General features: G+C 45.2%; 1 protein-coding gene across 1 annotated transcript in view; it reads left to right on the top strand.

Moving 5' to 3' along the window:
• The window catches only part of bmpr1ba (bone morphogenetic protein receptor, type IBa), a 44,506-nt gene extending 34,279 nt beyond the window's left edge, over window positions 1-10,227 (top strand). Inside the window, exons 5-11 of the mRNA XM_083644785.1 lie at window positions 875-971; window positions 3,975-4,113; window positions 4,716-4,908; window positions 5,446-5,743; window positions 6,810-6,985; window positions 7,088-7,218; window positions 9,387-10,227. Of these exons, the coding sequence (XP_083500911.1) occupies window positions 875-971; window positions 3,975-4,113; window positions 4,716-4,908; window positions 5,446-5,743; window positions 6,810-6,985; window positions 7,088-7,218; window positions 9,387-9,512 (1,160 nt within the window). The 3' untranslated portion in view covers window positions 9,513-10,227. The remainder of the gene's footprint in view (window positions 1-874; window positions 972-3,974; window positions 4,114-4,715; window positions 4,909-5,445; window positions 5,744-6,809; window positions 6,986-7,087; window positions 7,219-9,386) is intronic.
• The last annotated feature ends 9,948 nt before the right edge of the window (window positions 10,228-20,175 follow it).

Here is a 20,175-nt window from a genome sequence, read left to right as displayed (position 1 = left end):
AGCGGTGACTGATGGTGCCGCGGCACACATGCCTCACAGACAGAGATATCATGACATTGTCATATCATGACATTGTCATATCATGACATTGTCAGAGAGTCAAAGGAGGATAAAGTGGTGGAGACAGAGACAGAGTTACTGTCAGACTGGCCTGCAGCTCGCCGCGGCTGCTGTCTGTCAAGAGAATACCAAGGTGTGTGTGTGTGTGTGTGTGTGTGTGTGTGTGTGTGTGTGTGTGAGAGAGAGAGAGAGAGAGAGAGGGAGTGTGTATGTCTTTTTGCACATTTGAGAGACAGTAAGCCTAGATTCCCAGGGAAATCACGAGCCCCAGAAGGCATTGAGGGCAGAGTCATCAATCTGAAACCCTATCACAGAGGATCAGGAAGAGGATCCGTCGACTCGGCCGTGGGCTTCCTCTGCCTGTCGACTGGGGTCTTGGGGGAAAGGAGTGTGTGCCAGCAGAAAATGAAAAATTGATGAGTGAAATATGATTTGTGCTTGATTTACTGTAATTTACTGTACACCGCTTCTTTCAAGACACTTCTTACAGCTGATTGATTTCTTGGTGTTATTTTGCGTCTTGCCTTCCTGTGTTTTTCACTGTTAGGGAGATGCTTTTTTGTTTGTTTCTTTGTCCCCTTTTCAGCAGAACGTGATTCCACTGATTTTTCTTGGCAATTTCCAGTTGGTCCACAATCATGTATGATTGTGGACCACAAACAAAAAGCATGATCAAGAAGTGAAAGATAACTCTTTTTTTTAATTACTTTTGTCTGTTGCAAGGTTGGCTGAATTCCTCACATTGATTTCTCTCTCCACCCTTCCTTTCTTTCTTTTTCCATCCATCCATCCATCCCTCCTTTCTTCTCTCCAGGCTATGCAGATGGAAGCATCCACAACATGGCCCTGCTGATCTCAGTGACTGTCTGCTGCATCATGCTGGCTGTCATCGTTATCTTCTGCTACTACTGGTAATTATTAACACACACACACACACTCACACACACACACACACACACACACACACACACGCACACGCACACACACGCACGCACGCACGCACGCACACACACACACAGACACACACGCACACACACACACACACACACACACACACACACACACGCACACACACACACACACACACACACACGGAACGCTTGCCTAATTTATGGACATCTAGAGAAATCAGAATTGTACAGAATTACTCAGCGACTATGGATGCCTATTATGATGATAACTGTAAATGGTAAGGGGTGGTTATTCATCTGCTGTGTTGTGAACTTGTGACAGGTATAAGTGTCAGGAGTCTCTGCTGTGTTGTGACAGGTATAAGTGTCAGGAGTCTCTGCTGTGTTGTGACAGGTATAAGTGTCAGGAGTCTCTGCTGTGTTGTGACAGGTATAAGCTTCAGGAGTCTCTGCTGTGGTGTGACAGGTATAAGCTTCAGGAGTCTCTGCTGTGTTGTGACAGGTATAAGCTTCAGGAGTCTCTGCTGTGGTGTGACAGGTATAAGTGTCAGGAGTCTCTGCTGTGTTGTGACAGGTATAAGCTTCAGGAGTCTCTGCTGTGGTGTGACAGGTATAAGTGTCAGGAGTCTCTGCTGTGTTGTGACAGGTATAAGTGTCAGGAGTCTCTGCTGTGTTGTGACAGGTATAAGTGTCAGGAGTCTCTGCTGTGTTGTGACAGGTATAAGCTTCAGGAGTATCTGCTGTGGTGTGACAGGTATAAGCATTCCTCTGCTGTGTTGTGACAGGTATAAGCGTCAGGAGTCTCTGCTGTGTTGTGACAGGTATAAGCATCAGGAGTCTCTGCTGTGTTGTGACAGGTATAAGCATCAGGAGTCTCTGCTGTGGTGTGACAGGTATAAGTGTCAGGAGTCTCTGCTGTGTTGTGACAGGTATAAGCATCAGGCGTCTCTGCTGTGTTGTGACAGGTATAAGCATCAGGAGTCTCTGCTGTGTTGTGACAGGTATAAGCGTCAGGAGTCTCTGCTGTGTTGTGACAGGTATAAGCATCAGGAGTCTCTGCTGTGTTGTGACAGGTATAAGCATCAGGAGTCTCTGCTGTGTTGTGACAGGTATAAGCATCAGGAGTCTCTGCTGTGTTGTGACAGGTATAAGCTTCAGGAGTCTCTGCTGTGTTGTGACAGGTATAAGTGTCAGGAGTCTCTGCTGTGTTGTGACAGGTATAAGTGTCAGGAGTCTCTGCTGTGTTGTGACAGGTATAAGCATCAGGAGTCTCTGCTGTGTTGTGACAGGTATAAGTGTCAGGAGTCTCTGCTGTGTTGTGACAGGTATAAGTGTCAGGAGTCTCTGCTGTGTTGTGACAGGTATAAGCATCAGGAGTCTCTGCTGTGTTGTGACAGGTATAAGTGTCAGGAGTCTCTGCTGTGTTGTGACAGGTATAAGTGTCAGGAGTCTCTGCTGTGGTGTGACAGGTATAAGCATCAGGAGTCTCTGCTGTGTTGTGACAGGTATAAGCATCAGGAGTATCTGCTGTGTTGTGACAGGTATAAGCATCAGGCGTCTCTGCTGTGTTGTGACAGGTATAAGCATCAGGAGTCTCTGCTGTGTTGTGACAGGTATAAGCATCAGGAGTCTCTGCTGTGTTGTGACAGGTATAAGTGTCAGGAGTCTCTGCTGTGTTGTGACAGGTATAAGTGTCAGGAGTCTCTGCTGTGTTGTGACAGGTATAAGTGTCAGGAGTCTCTGCTGTGTTGTGACAGGTATAAGCATCAGGAGTCTCTGCTGTGGTGTGACAGGTATAAGCATCAGGAGTCTCTGCTGTGTTGTGACAGGTATAAGTGTCAGGAGTCTCTGCTGTGTTGTGACAGGTATAAGTGTCAGGAGTCTCTGCTGTGTTGTGACAGGTATAAGCTTCAGGAGTCTCTGCTGTGTTGTGACAGGTATAAGTATCAGGAGTCTCTGCTGTGTTGTGACAGGTATAAGTGTCAGGAGTCTCTGCTGTGTTGTGACAGGTATAAGTGTCAGGAGTCTCTGCTGTGTTGTGACAGGTATAAGCTTCAGGAGTCTCTGCTGTGTTGTGACAGGTATAAGTATCAGGAGTCTCTGCTGTGTTGTGACAGGTATAAGCATTCCTCTGCTGTTTTGTGACAGGTATAAGTATCAGGAGTCTCTGCTGTTTTGTGACAGGTATAAGCTTCAGGAGTCTCTGCTGTGTTGTGACAGGTATAAGCATCAGGAGTCTCTGCTGTGTTGTGACAGGTATAAGCATCAGGAGTCTCTGCTGTGTTGTGACAGGTATAAGCGTCAGGAGTCTCTGCTGTTTTGTGACAGGTATAAGCATCAGGAGTCTCTGCTGTGTTGTGACAGGTATAAGCATCAGGAGTCTCTGCTGTGGTGTGACAGGTATAAGTGTCAGGAGTCTCTGCTGTGTTGTGACAGGTATAAGCATCAGGAGTCTCTGCTGTGTTGTGACAGGTATAAGCATCAGGAGGAGTCTCTGCTGTGTTGTGACAGGTATAAGCATCAGGAGGAGTCTCTGCTGTGTTGTGACAGGTATAAGCATCAGGAGGAGTCTCTGCTGTGTTGTGACAGGTATAAGCATTCCTCTCTGCTGTGTTGTGACAGGTATAAGCGTCAGGAGTCTCTGCTGTGTTGTGACAGGTATAAGTGTCAGGAGTCTCTGCTGTGTTGTGACAGGTATAAGCATCAGGAGTCTCTGCTGTGTTGTGACAGGTATAAGCATTCCTCTCTGCTGTGTTGTGACAGGTATAAGCGTCAGGAGTCTCTGCTGTGTTGTGACAGGTATAAGTGTCAGGAGTCTCTGCTGTGTTGTGACAGGTATGAGCATTCCTCTCTGCTGTGTTGTGACAGGTATAAGCATTCCTCTCTGCTGTGTTGTGACAGGTATAAGCGTCAGGAGTCTCTGCTGTGTTGTGACAGGTATGAGCATTCCTCTCTGCTGTGTTGTGACAGGTATAAGCATTCCTCTCTGCTGTTTTGTGACAGGTATAAGCGTCAGGAGTCTCGTCCGCGCTACAGTATTGGTCTGGAGCAGGATGAGACCTACATCCCCCCTGGAGAGTCTCTGAAGGACCTGATAGAGCAATCTCAGAGCTCTGGCTCAGGCTCGGGGCTCCCCCTACTGGTGAGAGACTCACACTGCAGCTCTTCACACCCATCATTTACACCTATTCAATTAGAGTGACACTCCATCTCAAAAACTATGGAAGCGTATCGCAGTAATCCAAATGGAAATGTAATATGTAAAATAGCTATGTAATCCTACCTTTGAATTTAAATTGGCCACTTGTGCAGTTTTTTGCTCAAAATGAAAATCCTAATTCAATGATGTAAATTGCATTTGACATTTCCTATACCAGTATTGACTTTTCATTTAAAGATAGATTTGCACACTTTATTTTTACTCTTTATTTTTTAGCTTTATTCAAATGATGATGCAAATTGGAATGGAGCTATGTTTCATGCAACATTCATGTTCATAATATACACATAGCTCAGAATCAAATAGCTTCTCTGAACATAACCTCACCCGTTTAAATCACCACATAAATATTGGAACGCGGTTTTGGACTTATTGTACAATGTGGTGATTTATGCTTCTCTCGAACATCGCAAACACACTTTAATTACTTTGAGCGGTCATTATTTTTTCAACTTAACACATCTGTAACAGCCTTTTCTCTGGTGTCTGTCCTACCTCTGGCCCTTCTTGTTGCTCCTCCTCAGGTCCAGAGAACCATAGCAAAGCAGATCCAGATGGTGAAGCAGATAGGGAAGGGCAGGTATGGGGAGGTGTGGATGGGGAGGTGGAGGGGGGAGAAAGTGGCCGTCAAAGTCTTCTTCACCACCGAGGAGGCCAGCTGGTTCAGAGAGACGGAGATCTACCAGACTGTCCTAATGAGACACGAGAACATACTGGGTGAGGATGCTGTCCCTCTTTGTCTTCTTGTTTCTGGAAACGTATTTGATCACAAACTATAGAGAAGCCATTCCCAACGTGTGGGCCGCCAAGTCATTTGCAAAACATTACGATCTTCGTGACAAAAGAAGAAGTAATTATTATTTTTATTATGTATGAGAATGCATTTCTCCATTGTTGAATGATAGTGCTATTTCATTTGTAATCAATTATTTGTTAATTAGCCTATTGCCGACAGCCCCTCACTTTTAGTTTCTGATTTCTGTGTGGTGCTGATGGGCAGCTCCTTTTATCGTTTAAATATAGTGTTCTGAGAAGGCATTATTTGGGAACCACTGCTATAGAGAAATGGATGGATGATGGATTGACTGATAGATGGACGTTTGGGTTGATGGGTGCGACCTTTCACAGCAAAAGGCGGGAAACAAGAGCATCTTTGATCCAACACATAGGCGGCCATGAAGACTACATCTCTCGACTACATCGAACTCCCAGCCTAATAAACGCCTTCTCTCTCCACCCTCCCTCCATTCACAGGGTTCATAGCCGCAGATATCAAAGGAACTGGCTCTTGGACCCAACTCTACCTGATCACTGACTACCATGAAAACGGCTCTCTGTACGACTACCTCAAGTCCACCACCCTGGACAATAAAGCCATGCTGCGGCTGGCCTACTCCTCTGTGTCGGGCCTGTGCCACCTCCACACAGAGATCTTCGGCACCCAGGGCAAACCTGCTATAGCTCACAGGGATCTGAAGAGTAAGAACATACTGGTGAAGAGAAACGGGACGTGCTGTATAGCCGACCTCGGGCTGGCGGTCAAGTTCATCAGGCGAGTTAATTCCTGATTTGATTCTTGGTTTGATGTATTCAAGCTTGGGGCTAAGAGTTGTTCGTGTTCATTAAACTGTCTAAGATAGTGGGTGTTCGGGTAGTGCAGCGATAGGTTCCCTGCCTTCCAACACGAGCGTCCCAGGTTTGAGCCCCGTGTTACCTCTGGCAATTGGCATCCATACAGGCACAAATGACCATGTCTGCAGGTGGGAAGCCAGATTAAGGGTATGTGTCCTGGTCGCTGCAGTAGCGCCTCCTCTGGTCGGAGGGGAACTGGGGAAATAGCGTGATCCTCCCACACGCCACATCCTGCCGGTGAAATGCCTCGCTGTCAGGTGCAAAGAAGCAGCTGGCAACTACACATGTATCGGAGGAAGCATGTGCTAGTTGGCAACTCTCCACAGATTGGGGAGAGCAAGGGGGTGGAGGGGTGGAGCAATGGGGGGAATTGGTACATCAAGAAAATGATCTAAGAAAGCAGGGATAACCGATGTAAGATTATGTTCCAGTTTTCTAGGATTCAGCATCCTGTTTAGTAAATGGAGTTGATTTATTTAGGGTGGATTTTCTCTTTAGCTCGGCAGATTATGTGCAATATTTGAGGGAATGAATGTGCCTTTGATGATAAAAGCATGAGCTTTGGCACACTGTTAGAGCATGACCTAAAGAGGATTTTTGCCTATAGGGACGTCGCATAGGTGGCCCACCACCGGTTGTTATTTTACCGGTAGCTCAGGTTCTAAACCACCTACGATCTTGATTCCGGTGGCTAATCCTACATTTTGAAGGATGAGGAATGCAGTGGTGCTATTTACAACATGCTAGCAACTACATAACTACATATATATCTGGCATTCAGGGAACTAAATAATAATAAAGCTTCTTTGCGGGCTATTCAATAGGTTGATCGTCAGCTGCCGCAAGTCGCAGATATTATATGCAATGTCCCTATAGCCAAAAATCATCTTCAGAGCTCTAACAGTGTTCCCAAGCTCATGCAAGGCACAATTCATTCACATATCTGCCAAACTATTAAATATCTACTTGAACCTCTCACTCTGCAGTGACACCAACGAGGTTGACATCCCCCCCAACACCCGAGTGGGCACCAAGCGCTACATGCCTCCAGAGGTTCTGGATGAGACGCTGAACAGAAGCCATTTCCAGTCCTACATCATGGCTGACATGTACAGCTTCGGCCTCATCCTCTGGGAGATCGCTCGACGCTGTGTGTCAGGAGGTACTTGAAACAACAAGTTTCTTTTTTAATTCTCCTAATCCCTCTTTTCAGAAAAAGCTCAAAACTTCTTGATATGCAATGTTTTTTTTTGTTTTTTTTAAGGTATCCTTGAGGAGTACCAGTTGCCGTACCATGACTTGGTCCCTACAGACCCTTCATATGAAGACATGAGAGAGGTGGTCTGCATCAAGAGACTACGGCCATCCTTCCCTAATCGATGGACTAGTGACGAGGTAGGATATGTGCCCGTATTCACATTGGGCTTGGGATGATATTGGATCATAGTGATCCGTAGCGATATTTTGTGAATATTGCGATATTTTAAGCGATATTACCCCCCCCCCCCAGAAATTAAGCAAGCATATAAACTCATAAACCTGTTATGCACTGATACTAGATAATATTACTGTACTATGATAGTTGTAAAGCACAGATAGTCATTTTACTTAGGTTCCCTTCCCCACAATCAGCCCGTTTTCCTGGAAATAGCAGGCCATTATTTCCTCCAATGCTTGAATAGTGAGATTATGAATTTAAAAATTAATAAAAGTATTATTATTATTATTATATTATTAATATTATTATTATTATTATTATTATAGCCTAGAAATTTGATGTAATGTTGAAGAAATTAAATAAAATCACATAATCACCTGATGTGTCTGTCTTCGCAGTGTTTGACTCTCTAACCTGATGTGTCTGTCTCTGTAGTGTTTGACTCTCTAACCTGATGTGTCTGTCTCTGTAGTGTTGGACTCTCTAACCTGATGTGTCTGTCCCTCCACAGTGTTTGACTCTCTAACCTGATGTGTCTGTCCCTCTACAGTGTTTGACTCTCTAACCTGATGTGTCTGTCCCTGTAGTGTTTCACTCTCTAACCTGATGTGTCTGTCCCTCCACAGTGTTTCACTCTCTAACCTGATGTGTCTGTTCCTCCACAGTGTTTGACTCTCTAACCTGATGTGTCTGTTCCTCCACAGTGTTTGACTCTCTAACCTGATGTGTCTGTTCCTCCACAGTGTTTGACTCTCTAACCTGATGTGTCTGTCTCTCCACAGTGTTTGACTCTCTAACCTGATGTGTCTGTCTCTCCACAGTGTTTGACTCTCTAACCTGATGTGTCTGTCTCTCCACAGTGTTTCACTCTCTAACCTGATGTGTCTGTTCCTCCACAGTGTTTGACTCTCTAACCTGATGTGTCTGTCCCTGTAGTGTTTCACTCTCTAACCTGATGTGTCTGTCCCTCCACAGTGTTTCACTCTCTAACCTGATGTGTCTGTTCCTCCACAGTGTTTGACTCTCTAACCTGATGTGTCTGTTCCTCCACAGTGTTTGACTCTCTAACCTGATGTGTCTGTTCCTCCACAGTGTTTGACTCTCTAACCTGATGTGTCTGTCTCTCCACAGTGTTTGACTCTCTAACCTGATGTGCCTGTCCCTCCACAGTGTTTAACTCTCTAACCTGATGTGTCTGTCCCTCTACAGTGTTTGACTCACTAACCTGATGTGTCTGTCTCTGTAGTGTTTGACTCTCTAACCTGATGTGTCTGTCTCTGTAGTGTTTAACTCTCTAACCTGATGTGTCTGTTCCTCCACAGTGTTTGACTCTCTAACCTGATGTGTCTGTCTCTGTAGTGTTTGACTCTCTAACCTGATGTGTCTGTCTCTGTAGTGTTTGACTCTCTAACCTGATGTGTCTGTCTCTCCACAGTGTTTGACTCTCTAACCTGATGTGTCTGTCCCTCCACAGTGTTTGACTCTCTAACCTGATGTGTCTGTCCCTCCACAGTGTTTGACTCTCTAACCTGATGTGTCTGTCTCTGTAGTGTTTGACTCTCTAACCTGATGTGTCTGTCTCTGTAGTGTTTGACTCTCTAACCTGATGTGTCTGTCTCTGTAGTGTTTGACTCACTAACCTGATGTGTCTGTCCCTCCGCAGTGTTTGACTCTCTAACCTGATGTGTCTGTCCCTCCACAGTGTTTGACTCTCTAACCTGATGTGTCTGTCTCTGTAGTGTTTGACTCTCTAACCTGATGTGTCTGTCCCTCCACAGTGTTTGACTCTCTAACCTGATGTGTCTGTCTCTGTAGTGTTTGACTCACTAACCTGATGTGTCTGTCCCTCCGCAGTGTTTAACTCTCTAACCTGATGTGTCTGTCCCTCCACAGTGTTTGACTCTCTAACCTGATGTGTCTGTCTCTGTAGTGTTTGACTCTCTAACCTGATGTGTCTGTCTCTGTAGTGTTTAACTCTCTAACCTGATGTGTCTGTCTCTGTAGTGTTTAACTCTCTAACCTGATGTGTCTGTCCCTCCACAGTGTTTGACTCTCTAACCTGATGTGTCTGTCTCTGCAGTGTTTGACTCTCTAACCTGGTGTGTCTCTCTCTGACTCTCCGCAGTGTTTGAGGCAGATGGGGAAGCTGATGACAGAATGCTGGGCACATAATCCGGCCTCCCGGCTCACGGCACTACGGGTTAAAAAGACACTGGCCAAGATGTCTGAATCACAGGATATCAAACTGTGAGGAGGCTTCAGGTGTGTGCTACACACACACAAAGGGCCCTGACAATCTCACACACACTGGCTCTGGTCCGAGCCGCAGAATCCTCCGCTCCATGGGGAAAGGAAATGGGGACGGGAAGCAAGAAGATCACATGAAGATCGCAGGACCACAAACTCGGGAGTCCAGATGCCTAGAAGACGGAAAGTCCACGTTGAAAACATGATTTTCGATATAAACAGGACTAACCTGGTTAATTAAAGCTTAAGTTGATAATGCCCTATTAGAATTTTGTCCATCCGAGAAGAGGCAATTTCATTTGGAACCAGTTTGAGGACACTGAAACCAGATACGTGTTCCTGTTCACATGTCCAAACTCCAAAGGCCTTGGCAGTTTGACTTGGCACTGTAGCTGCAGAGATCCAAAAGCAGGCTGCTGACCTGAACCCAGAGAGTGGACGACTGTATCACTGCTTTCTGTGAAAGCTGCCCTACCTGGAGATGAAGGTCCCAATGATGGAATGGAAGGGATATGTGCTCAAAGGCTCAACATGTCATTGCAGCATGACACCTCGTTTCCAAACACTGTCACCCCACTACTGGCTTGATGTTGTAATTGGATTGGACATTTTGGAAAAAAAAATCCACTCTCAAATGGATTGATTGCTTTTGATGATAAGGACTGACAGTATATGACGGATACATGTGTTTTGAGGCTTTAAACGATCTGTTTACGCTGGTAACGTTTGTAGACACTGAAGAAAAATAGACCTGTATTTTTGAGTTGTGATGAGTTCTGAAAGTTGCAAAAGCTTATTTTCCGTGTATAATTCAAGCTCTTCGAGAATATTATGTGAATAATAAAGTTTATATGGCCAAATACGTTCTGTATTGGGGCTCGAAAGACCTCTTATGCTTCTCTGCTCTCCAAGAACTCGTGTTAAAAATAAAAGAGAGGAGGTGAAATAGAGTTAGTGAAGGACAATGGCGCCATCTTTATGCACTGCACAGCAACTACAGCAGGGGAAATCTGCCCAGGCAGTCAGAGACTGTTCTACACAAGTACAGTGTGGACTTCTTGCTTGAAGATGTAGTGCTCTCCTATAGAGCTCAACAGGTACGTGACTTTTCCTGACGTAATTTGCCCCAGAAGTAAGTTCCGCATTCATTTTCTCCATAGATTAAAAAAAATAACAACAGGGGGGGGGGGGGGGGATTGATTTATTTTCCCAGTGTTATTTTTTGTTCTTCCTTAAACCGAATGTTTTATGTTCACTCATGATTCAGTAGGTCACGGGTTGGCTTGGTTCAAGCCTTAAAAGGATCGTTATATAAGGATTTATCAAAATGTCTATGGAGAAAATGAATGCGGAACTTACTTCCGGGGCAAATTACGTCACGAAAAATCACGTGCCTGTTGAGCTCTATTATAATGTGGACTTGTGCTCATGTGAATTGATTTGAGGCTTCCTAATTGAGCCTGCGTGGTGCATCGTGTTTAGGGTGGCACCCATAACTAGGGCGTCAACGGCTGTTCCCTTGTATGTTAGCTAGCCGTTGTCAACTGTTACCAGAAGCCTACCACTCCATAAATCATCGTCACATATCCTATTTTTCCAGTTTGTCTTCATTCGTGTATAATTGATTTCGAACTGATTAATCATATGAAACCAATTACGGCTGTGACATTGAGATGGAATCACAGTGGAGTCATTAACATCCATCATGTGGTGGCTGCCATCAGGAAAGTTGCTGCCTGGGTCTTCCACACCTCTCAGCTGTGTCACATCAGCACAAAGTATGCTGCACAAGCTGAAGGGGAATTCCCTCAACGAGCATCAACCTGCTCGTTAGTCCTGTTCTAAAGTCCTTGGTAAACTTGCCTTGCGAAGGTCAGTAAGCTTCTTTTTTTGGTCTCTGCCAACTGAAGTAATGGGGTGCTCTGCTACCATGGGAGCTTCACGTGTAACGGATTTGTTGTGTTATGAACGCCCCTCTTTCCTCTTGGGGGCTGTGCCTTATTTAATCTGCACCTACTGTAGTTGTCTGTGAGAGGAAGTGTTTTTTATTCAGTAAAAGGTTGAACATTCCCCCCAATAAAGTGTTTCACTCATCCACATGGCTGACGCGCTGTTTGTGGTAGCTGGAATTCTAGCTAAGTAGTGACTTGGCGGCGCCCCCTACTGTTTAGATATGCTCTCCATATGTTCTGGCCTAACAGTGCCGCCGCTGCTGTGCACACTGACTGTTTGATATTGACACCATAAGGTTAATTTAATTTCCCCCTCTTGCTCAGGCTATTATATTCAACTGATATCCATTACTTCGCAAGAAAGAAAGAAAAATAAAGATGATAAACATTTGCATGGTCATGTTCTTTACACTACCAGTCAAAAGTTTGGACACACACACATTTGTATTTTTTTGCTTATATATATATATATATATATATATAACTATTTTTCACATAAAATGTGATAAAATGAGACCGGGTACTGGTGGTGGAGCAGCTACCCGCTGGCTCCCCCGTCTCTATGTGGTCGACAACTGTATCGCACCACCAGCTCATCTTTACTTTCATGTCTCTTCTCTGAGTGCAAAGGGTTACCACTGGCACAGCAGCGCACAGTAGCAATAAGTGCGCAATTGAGATTTTATATAACCTATATATATATATATACCAAAACCTATATATCTGAGTTATTTAGGCCTACTTAGCCTATTGCACGTGTAATTTTTTCTTGTCATTCCAAATTTAATCACATTGTTGCTCTGATTAAGTAGAAGTAGAAGTACAGTTATTTGTGTAAAAAAAAGACTGGTAAAGCAGAAGTACTGATTCAACTTAATTACTCAAGTAAAAGGAAAAAAGTACAGGCTCTGAAATGTACTCAAGTATAAAAGTAAAAGGTTTTCTGTGCAAGGCGAATAGAAACTCTCACGTCATATTAATATAATTCAAATACTATTCAACTTAAAAGGTCCCTTCAAAACATATTTTAAGATGCATAAAGACTATACTTTAATCTTCTAGTCTTAATCGCTATGACCCACTAGCTCAGAGAGTTGGATTGCTGTCTAGCAGTTTGGAGCTTGTGGGTTTGAGCCTTAGTGAATTTTGAGGTTGTGGGTTCGATCCTCAGTCAGTTTTGAATGTCGACAGCCAGAGGAAAGAGTCATTTAAAGCCCTGAGAAAACCTTATTCAATCAGTCTGACTTGGTGGCACAGAGAGTAAGGATGCTGCCGGGCAATATTGAGACCTCAGCCACTTTTGCGGTCGTGGGTTCGAGCCTCAGTCAGTTTTGAATGGTGACAGGCAGAGGGAAGAGACAAGAGCGCCCGGAGTAAGAGCTGTGAGTGTGAAGGGCAGCTGGTGGTGTGAAGGAATAATACACACAGTGACACCGGGGCCAGAGGTTGTGGGTTCTAATCCCGTTCAGCTGGCACTGCCTGGAGCTAAGGGGGGGGATGTTCTCCCCCCCTGACCTCTGCAGAGACATGAGCTGAGGGTTATGAGACAGAAAACCACAGAGTTTCAATTTTACTGACATCTGAAGTATGTTTTGTGTTGTGCAGTATCAGCTGCTATGTGTAAAAATAACTTTTTGAAAAACTGCTGTAGACTCAGTATATGACATGTCTGGATCTCTTTGCAGTCTGTCCACAGTGTCCATTTCTCTGGATCTGTAGGAGGCGCTGTGTCACTCTGTGTATCTGCCTGTAGGAGGCGCTACGCTGGTGATGTTAAAGACAGGGCAGTGCTGTAATATGTCTCCTCCATTGGGAATCGAACCAACAGTCTTCTACCTGTCAGACAGAGACAGTGACACAGCCACTCAGCCCACTGAGCTATGAGCTGTTGGGAGTTAAGCTTCTGATTTCTACACACTGTATTTACACTGACAATAAATACAATAACATAGCATAAAGACAAGAGTGAGACAGGTGAGATTTGTACCAGTGAGTTGAGCTAGTGATAATTGTATATAATAACAGTAATGGTGACAGGCAGAGGGAAGAGACAAGAGCGCACGGAGAAGAGCTGTGAGTGTGAAGGGCAGCTGGTGGGGGAGAGGAATTATACACACAGAGACACCGGGGCCAGAGGTTGTGGGTTCGATTCCCGCTGCCACTACCACACACACACACAGACACCAGCTTTATGTTGATTGACAGCTGAAATGTAACATTTTAAAAACCAGACAGGTCAAACTTTTTGCAGCGGGATTTTGGCCACACTCTCTTAGTCTCGCTCTCTCTCACTGTCTCTATGTCTCTCGACCACATGAAAGTGAGGCTTCCTTCAGGTACAATCAGGATGGTCAGCTTGGGTGGTGGGGGTGGTGGTTGCTTAAACCTGTGCTAAAACTCTGGTGCCGCTCCACATTAACTCTTTAGGCTTTAGGGCAAGGTGTCACAATAGTCTACTGGAACCCCCCCCCCCCCCACACACACACACACACACACACACACACACACCAGCTTTATGTTGATTGACAGCTGAAATGTAACATTTTAAAAACCACAGGTCAAACTTTTTACAGCGGGATTTTGGCCGAACTCTCTTGTCTCGCTCTCTCTCACTGTCTCTCTAAGTCTCTCGATCACATGAAAGTGAGGCTTCCTTCAGGTACAATCAGGATGGTCAGCTTGGGTGGTGGGTGCTTAAACCTGTGCTAAACCTCTGGTGCCGCTCCACATTAACTCTTTAGGCTTTAGGGCAAGGTGTCACAATAGTCTACTGGACCCCCCCCCCCCCCACACACACACACACACACACCAGCTTTATGTTGATTGACAGCTGAAATGTAACATTTTAAAAACCACAGGTCAAACTTTTTACAGCGGGATTTTGGCCAAACTCTCTTAGTCTCGCTCTCTCTCACTGTCTCTCTATGTCTCTCGACCACATGAAAGTGAGGCTTCCTTCAGGTACAATCAGGATGGTCAGCTTGGGTGGTGGGTGCTTAAACCTGTGCTAAAACTCTGGTGCCGCTCCACATTAACTCTTTAGGCTTTAGGGCAAGGTGTCTCAATAGTCTACTGGACCCCCCCCACACACACACACACCAGCTGTATGTTGATTGACAGCTGAAATGTAACATTTTAAAACCAGACAGGTCAAACTTTTTGCAGCGGGATTTTGGCCGAACTCTCTTAGTCTCTCTCTCACTGTCTCTATGTCTCTCGACCACATGAAAGTGAGGCTTCCTTCAGGTACAATCAGGATGGTCAGCTTGGGTGGTGGGTGCTTAAACCTGTGCTAAACCTCTGGTGCCCCTCCACATTAACTCTTTAGGCTTTAGGGCAAGGTGTCACAATAGTCTACTGGACCCCCCCCCCCCCCCACACACACACACACACACCAGCTTTATGTTGATTGACAGCTGAAATGTAACATTTTAAAAACCAGACAGGTCAAACCTTTTGCAGCGGGATTTTGGCCGAACTCTCTTAGTCTCGCTCTCTCTCACTGTCTCTCTATGTCTCTCGATCACATGAAAGTGATGCTTCCTTCAGGTACAATCAGGACGTTCAGCTTGGGTGGTGGTGGTGTTGGTTGCTTAAACCTGTGGTAAAACTCTGGTGTCACTCCACATTTACTCTTTAGGCTTTAGGGCAAGGTGTCACAATAGTCTACTTGAACGCTCCCCCCCCCCCCCTTCCCCCACACACACACCAGCTTTATGTTGATTGACAGCTGAAATGTAACATTTTAAAAACCAGACAGGTCAAACTTTTTGCAGTGGGATTTTGGCCGAACTCTCTTAGTCTCGCTCTCTCTCACTGTCTCTCTATGTCTCTCGATCACATGAAAGTGATGCTTCCTTCAGGTACAATCAGGACGTTCAGCTTGGGTGGTGGTGGTGTTGGTTGCTTAAACCTGTGGTAAAACTCTGGTGTCACTCCACATTTACTCTTTAGGCTTTAGGGCAAGGTGTCACAATAGTCTACTTGAAACCCCCCCCCCCCCCACACACACACACACACACACACACCAGCTTTATGTTGATTGACAGCTGAAATGTAACATTTTAAAAACCAGACAGGTCAAACTTTTTGCAGTGGGATTTTGGCTGAACTCTCTTAGTCTCGCTCTCTCTCACTGTCTCTCTATGTCTCTCGATCACATGAAAGTGATGCTTCCTTCAGGTACAATCAGGACGTTCAGCTTGGGTGGTGGTGGTGTTGGTTGCTTAAACCTGTGGTAAAACTCTGGTGTCACTCCACATTTACTCTTTAGGCTTTAGGGCAAGGTGTCACAATAGTCTACTTGAAACCCCCCCCCCCCCCCCACACACACACACACACACACACACCAGCTTTATGTTGATTGACAGCTGAAATGTAACATTTTAAAAACCAGACAGGTCAAACCTTTTGCAGCGGGATTTTGGCCGAACTCTCTTAGTCTCGCTCTCTCTCACTGTCTCTCTATGTCTCTCGATCACATGAAAGTGATGCTTCCTTCAGGTACAATCAGGACGTTCAGCTTGGGTGGTGGTGGTGTTGGTTGCTTAAACCTGTGGTAAAACTCTGGTGTCACTCCACATTTACTCTTTAGGCTTTAGGGCAAGGTGTCACAATAGTCTACTTGAACCCCCCCCCCCCCCCCCCCCCCCCACACACACACACACACACACCAGCTTTATGTTGATTGACAGCTGAAATGTAACATTTTAAAAACCACAGGTCAAACTTTTTACAGCGGGATTTTGGCCAAACTCTCTTAGTCTCGCTCTCTCTCACTGTCTCTCTATGTCTCTCGACCACATGAAAGTGAGGCTTCCTTCAGGTACAATCAGGATGGTCAGCTTGGGTGGTGGGTGCTTAAACCTGTGCTAAAACTCTGGTGCCGCTCCACATTAACTCTTTAGGCTTTAGGGCAAGGTGTCTCAATAGTCTACTGGACCCCCCCCACACACACACACACCAGCTGTATGTTGATTGACAGCTGAAATGTAACATTTTAAAACCAGACAGGTCAAACTTTTTGCAGCGGGATTTTGGCCGAACTCTCTTAGTCTCTCTCTCACTGTCTCTATGTCTCTCGACCACATGAAAGTGAGGCTTCCTTCAGGTACAATCAGGATGGTCAGCTTGGGTGGTGGGTGCTTAAACCTGTGCTAAACCTCTGGTGCCCCTCCACATTAACTCTTTAGGCTTTAGGGCAAGGTGTCACAATAGTCTACTGGACACCCCCCCCCCCCCACACACACACACACACACACACACACACACCAGCTTTATGTTGATTGACAGCTGAAATGTAACATTTTAAAAACCACAGGTCAAACTTTTTACAGCGGGATTTTGGCCAAACTCTCTTAGTCTCGCTCTCTCTCACTGTCTCTCTATGTCTCTCGACCACATGAAAGTGAAGCTTCCTTCAGGTACAATCAGGATGGTCAGCTTGGGTGGTGGGTGCTTAAACCTGTGCTAAAACTCTGGTGCCGCTCCACATTAACTCTTTAGGCTTTAGGGCAAGGTGTCACAATAGTCTACTGGACCCCCCCCCCCACACACACACACACACACACCAGCTTTATGTTGATTGACAGCTGAAATGTAACATTTTAAAACCAGACAGGTCAAACTTTTTGCAGCAGGATTTTGGCCGAACTCTCTTAGTCTCGCTCTCTCTCACTGTCTCTCTATCTCTCTCGACCACATGAAAGTGAAGCTTCCTTCAGGTACAATCAGGACGTTCAGCTTGGGTGGTGGTGGTGTTGGTTGCTTAAACCTGTGGTAAAACTCTGGTGTCACTCCACATTTACTCTTTAGGCTTTAGGGCAAGGTGTCACAATAGTCTACTTGAACGCTCTCCCCCCCCCCCCCCCCCCTTCCCCCACACACACACCAGCTTTATGTTGATTGACAGCTGAAATGTAACATTTTAAAAACCAGACAGGTCAAACTTTTTGCAGTGGGATTTTGGCCGAACTCTCTTAGTCTCGCTCTCTCTCACTGTCTCTCTATGTCTCTCGATCACATGAAAGTGATGCTTCCTTCAGGTACAATCAGGACGTTCAGCTTGGGTGGTGGTGGTGTTGGTTGCTTAAACCTGTGGTAAAACTCTGGTGTCACTCCACATTTACTCTTTAGGCTTTAGGGCAAGGTGTCACAATAGTCTACTTGAAACCCCCCCCCCCCCACACACACACACACACACACACCAGCTTTATGTTGATTGACAGCTGAAATGTAACATTTTAAAAACCAGACAGGTCAAACCTTTTGCAGCGGGATTTTGGCCGAACTCTCTTAGTCTCGCTCTCTCTCTCTGTCTCTCTATGTCTCTCGATCACATGAAAGTGAGGCTTCCTTCAGGTACATCAGGACGTTCAGCTTGGGTGGTGGTGGTTGCTTAAACCTGTAGTAAAACTCTGGTGTCACTCCACATTTACTCTTTAGGCTTTAGGGCAAGGTGTCACAATAGTCTACTTCTTGAACCCTCCCCCCCGACACACACACACACACCAGCTTTATGTTGATTGACAGCTGAAATGTAACATTTTAAAAACCAGACAGGTCAAACCTTTTGCAGCGGGATTTAGTCTCGCTCTCTCTCACTGTCTCTCTATGTCTCTCGATCACATGAAAGTGAGGCTTCCTTCAGGTACAATCAGGATGGTCAGCTTGGGTGGTGGTGGTTGCTTAAACCTGTGGTAAAACTGGTGTCACTCCACATTTACTCTTTAGGCTTTAGGGCAAGGTGTCACAATAGTCTACTTGAACCCCCCCCACACACACACACCAGCTTTATGTTGATTGACAGCTGAAATGTAACATTTTAAAAACCAGACAGGTCAAACGTTTTGCATTGGGATTTTGGCCGAACTCTCTTAGTCTTGCTCTCTCTCACTGTCTCTCTATGTCTCTCGATCACATGAAAGTGAGGCTTCCTTCAGGTACAATCAGGACGTTCAGCTTGGGTGGTGGTGGTGGTGGTTGCTTAAACCTGTGGTAAAACTCTGGTGTCACTCCACATTTACTCTTTAGGCTTTAGGGCAAGGTGTCACAATAGTCTACTTGAACCCTGCCCCCCCCCCCCCGCCCCCCCACACACACACCAGCTTTATGTTGATTGACAGCTGAAATGTAACATTTTAAGAGACAGAGGGAAGAGACAAGAGCGCCCGGAGAAGAGCTATGAGTGTGAAGGGCAGCTGGTGGTGTGAAGGAGTACTACACACAGAGACACCAGGGCCAGAGGTTGTGGTTTCGATTCCCGCTCCACTGCCACTACCTGGAGCTAAGGAGGTGGCTGTTCTCCCCCCCTGACCTCTGCAGAGACATGAGCTGAGGCTTATGTGACAGAAAACCACAGAGAGCTGAAATTTTACTGACATCGGAAGTACGTTTTATGTTGTTGTTGTGTGGCTTTGGCTGCCGCTAGGCATAAAAATAACTTTTTGAGAAACTGCTCTAGTAATAGTATGACATGTCTGGATCTCTTTGCAGTCTGTCCACAGTGTACATTTCTGTGGGTCTGTAGGAGGCGCTGTGTTGCTCTGTGTATCTGCCTGTAGGAGGCACTATGCTGGTGATGTTAAAGACAGGGCAGTGCTGTAATATGTCTCCTCCAACAGGAATCAAACGAACAGTCTAGCTGTCAGACAGAGATAGTGACACAGCCGCTCTGCCGACTGAGCTATGAGCTGTTGGGAGTTAAGCTTCTGATTTCTATACACTGTATTGACACTGACAATAACACAGAGCATAAAGAGTGAGACAGGTGAGATTTGTACCAGTGAGTTGAGCTAGACTCAGGGACTGACTAGTCTCCTTCATCAGCTTATTTCTATGAGTGTTCAAACTACTGGTGATGATAAAGAAGGATCACTGCTGCAGCTTATAATGCAAGTACTTTTTAAGAAATTGCCTGAGGCTGGGGTTGAACCAACAACCTTTGCACATCAGACAACATTCACATGTTTATCTGAGCGAGCTATAATCCACTTTCTCTTAAGCTCTTATCATATTTAGTCAACCTCATCCTGATTTTATTTAGTCAAGTTTTCATCGACTAAGTGTCCTTATACCCCACTGGTCCCCCTCGGGGGATCGAAGCAGTAATCGCGTAAGTTAAATTTGGAAAATCCTGGACCGAAAGGTCTGAAATTCAGCACAGGTTTTCTTTATGGTTTATTATGGTAATTCACGTTGCCAGAACTAGAAAAACATCTGCCTGGCACTCAGAAAATCAAGTACACCTCAATTGTCCATTAAGGTCCCCCTACACGGCAATTGACTCTCATTATAACCGCCTTTTTGAGACCTCCAGGAAATTCTTACAAAATTAATGTATTTCATTTTTTTCAGCGGGCATCCTGTTCCAAATACCTTGAAATTTGACCTTAATATCTAACCTTGGGGTTGATTGAACATTTGGTGGAGTTACAAAGCTTCAAAATCCATTGCATAGTTTTCCCATTGATTTCAATGTTAATTCTGCAAAAAAAAAAAAAAAAAATTCGACTCCCAACTACTTTCCCCAAAAATAATTATTTTTCTGATCTTACACCTCTCAGCTCGAGTCAAGACATCAAATTTGTAGTTTCTATTGTGTTCCCCCCCCCCCCACCTATTTTCTCAGTGTAGGCACAGCAACCACTTGCATGGAGATTTACATGAAATATACACTACATGGAAACATGGTCACATGACCTTGAAACCCGGATT

The sequence above is a fragment of the Poromitra crassiceps genome, assembly GCF_964638095.1.
Source record: "Poromitra crassiceps genome assembly, chromosome: 10".
In the NCBI taxonomy this organism is placed as follows: Eukaryota; Metazoa; Chordata; class Actinopteri; order Beryciformes; family Melamphaidae; genus Poromitra; species Poromitra crassiceps.
Note: the sequence above shows the minus strand (reverse complement) of the source record. Positions and strands in the feature narration are given on the sequence as shown.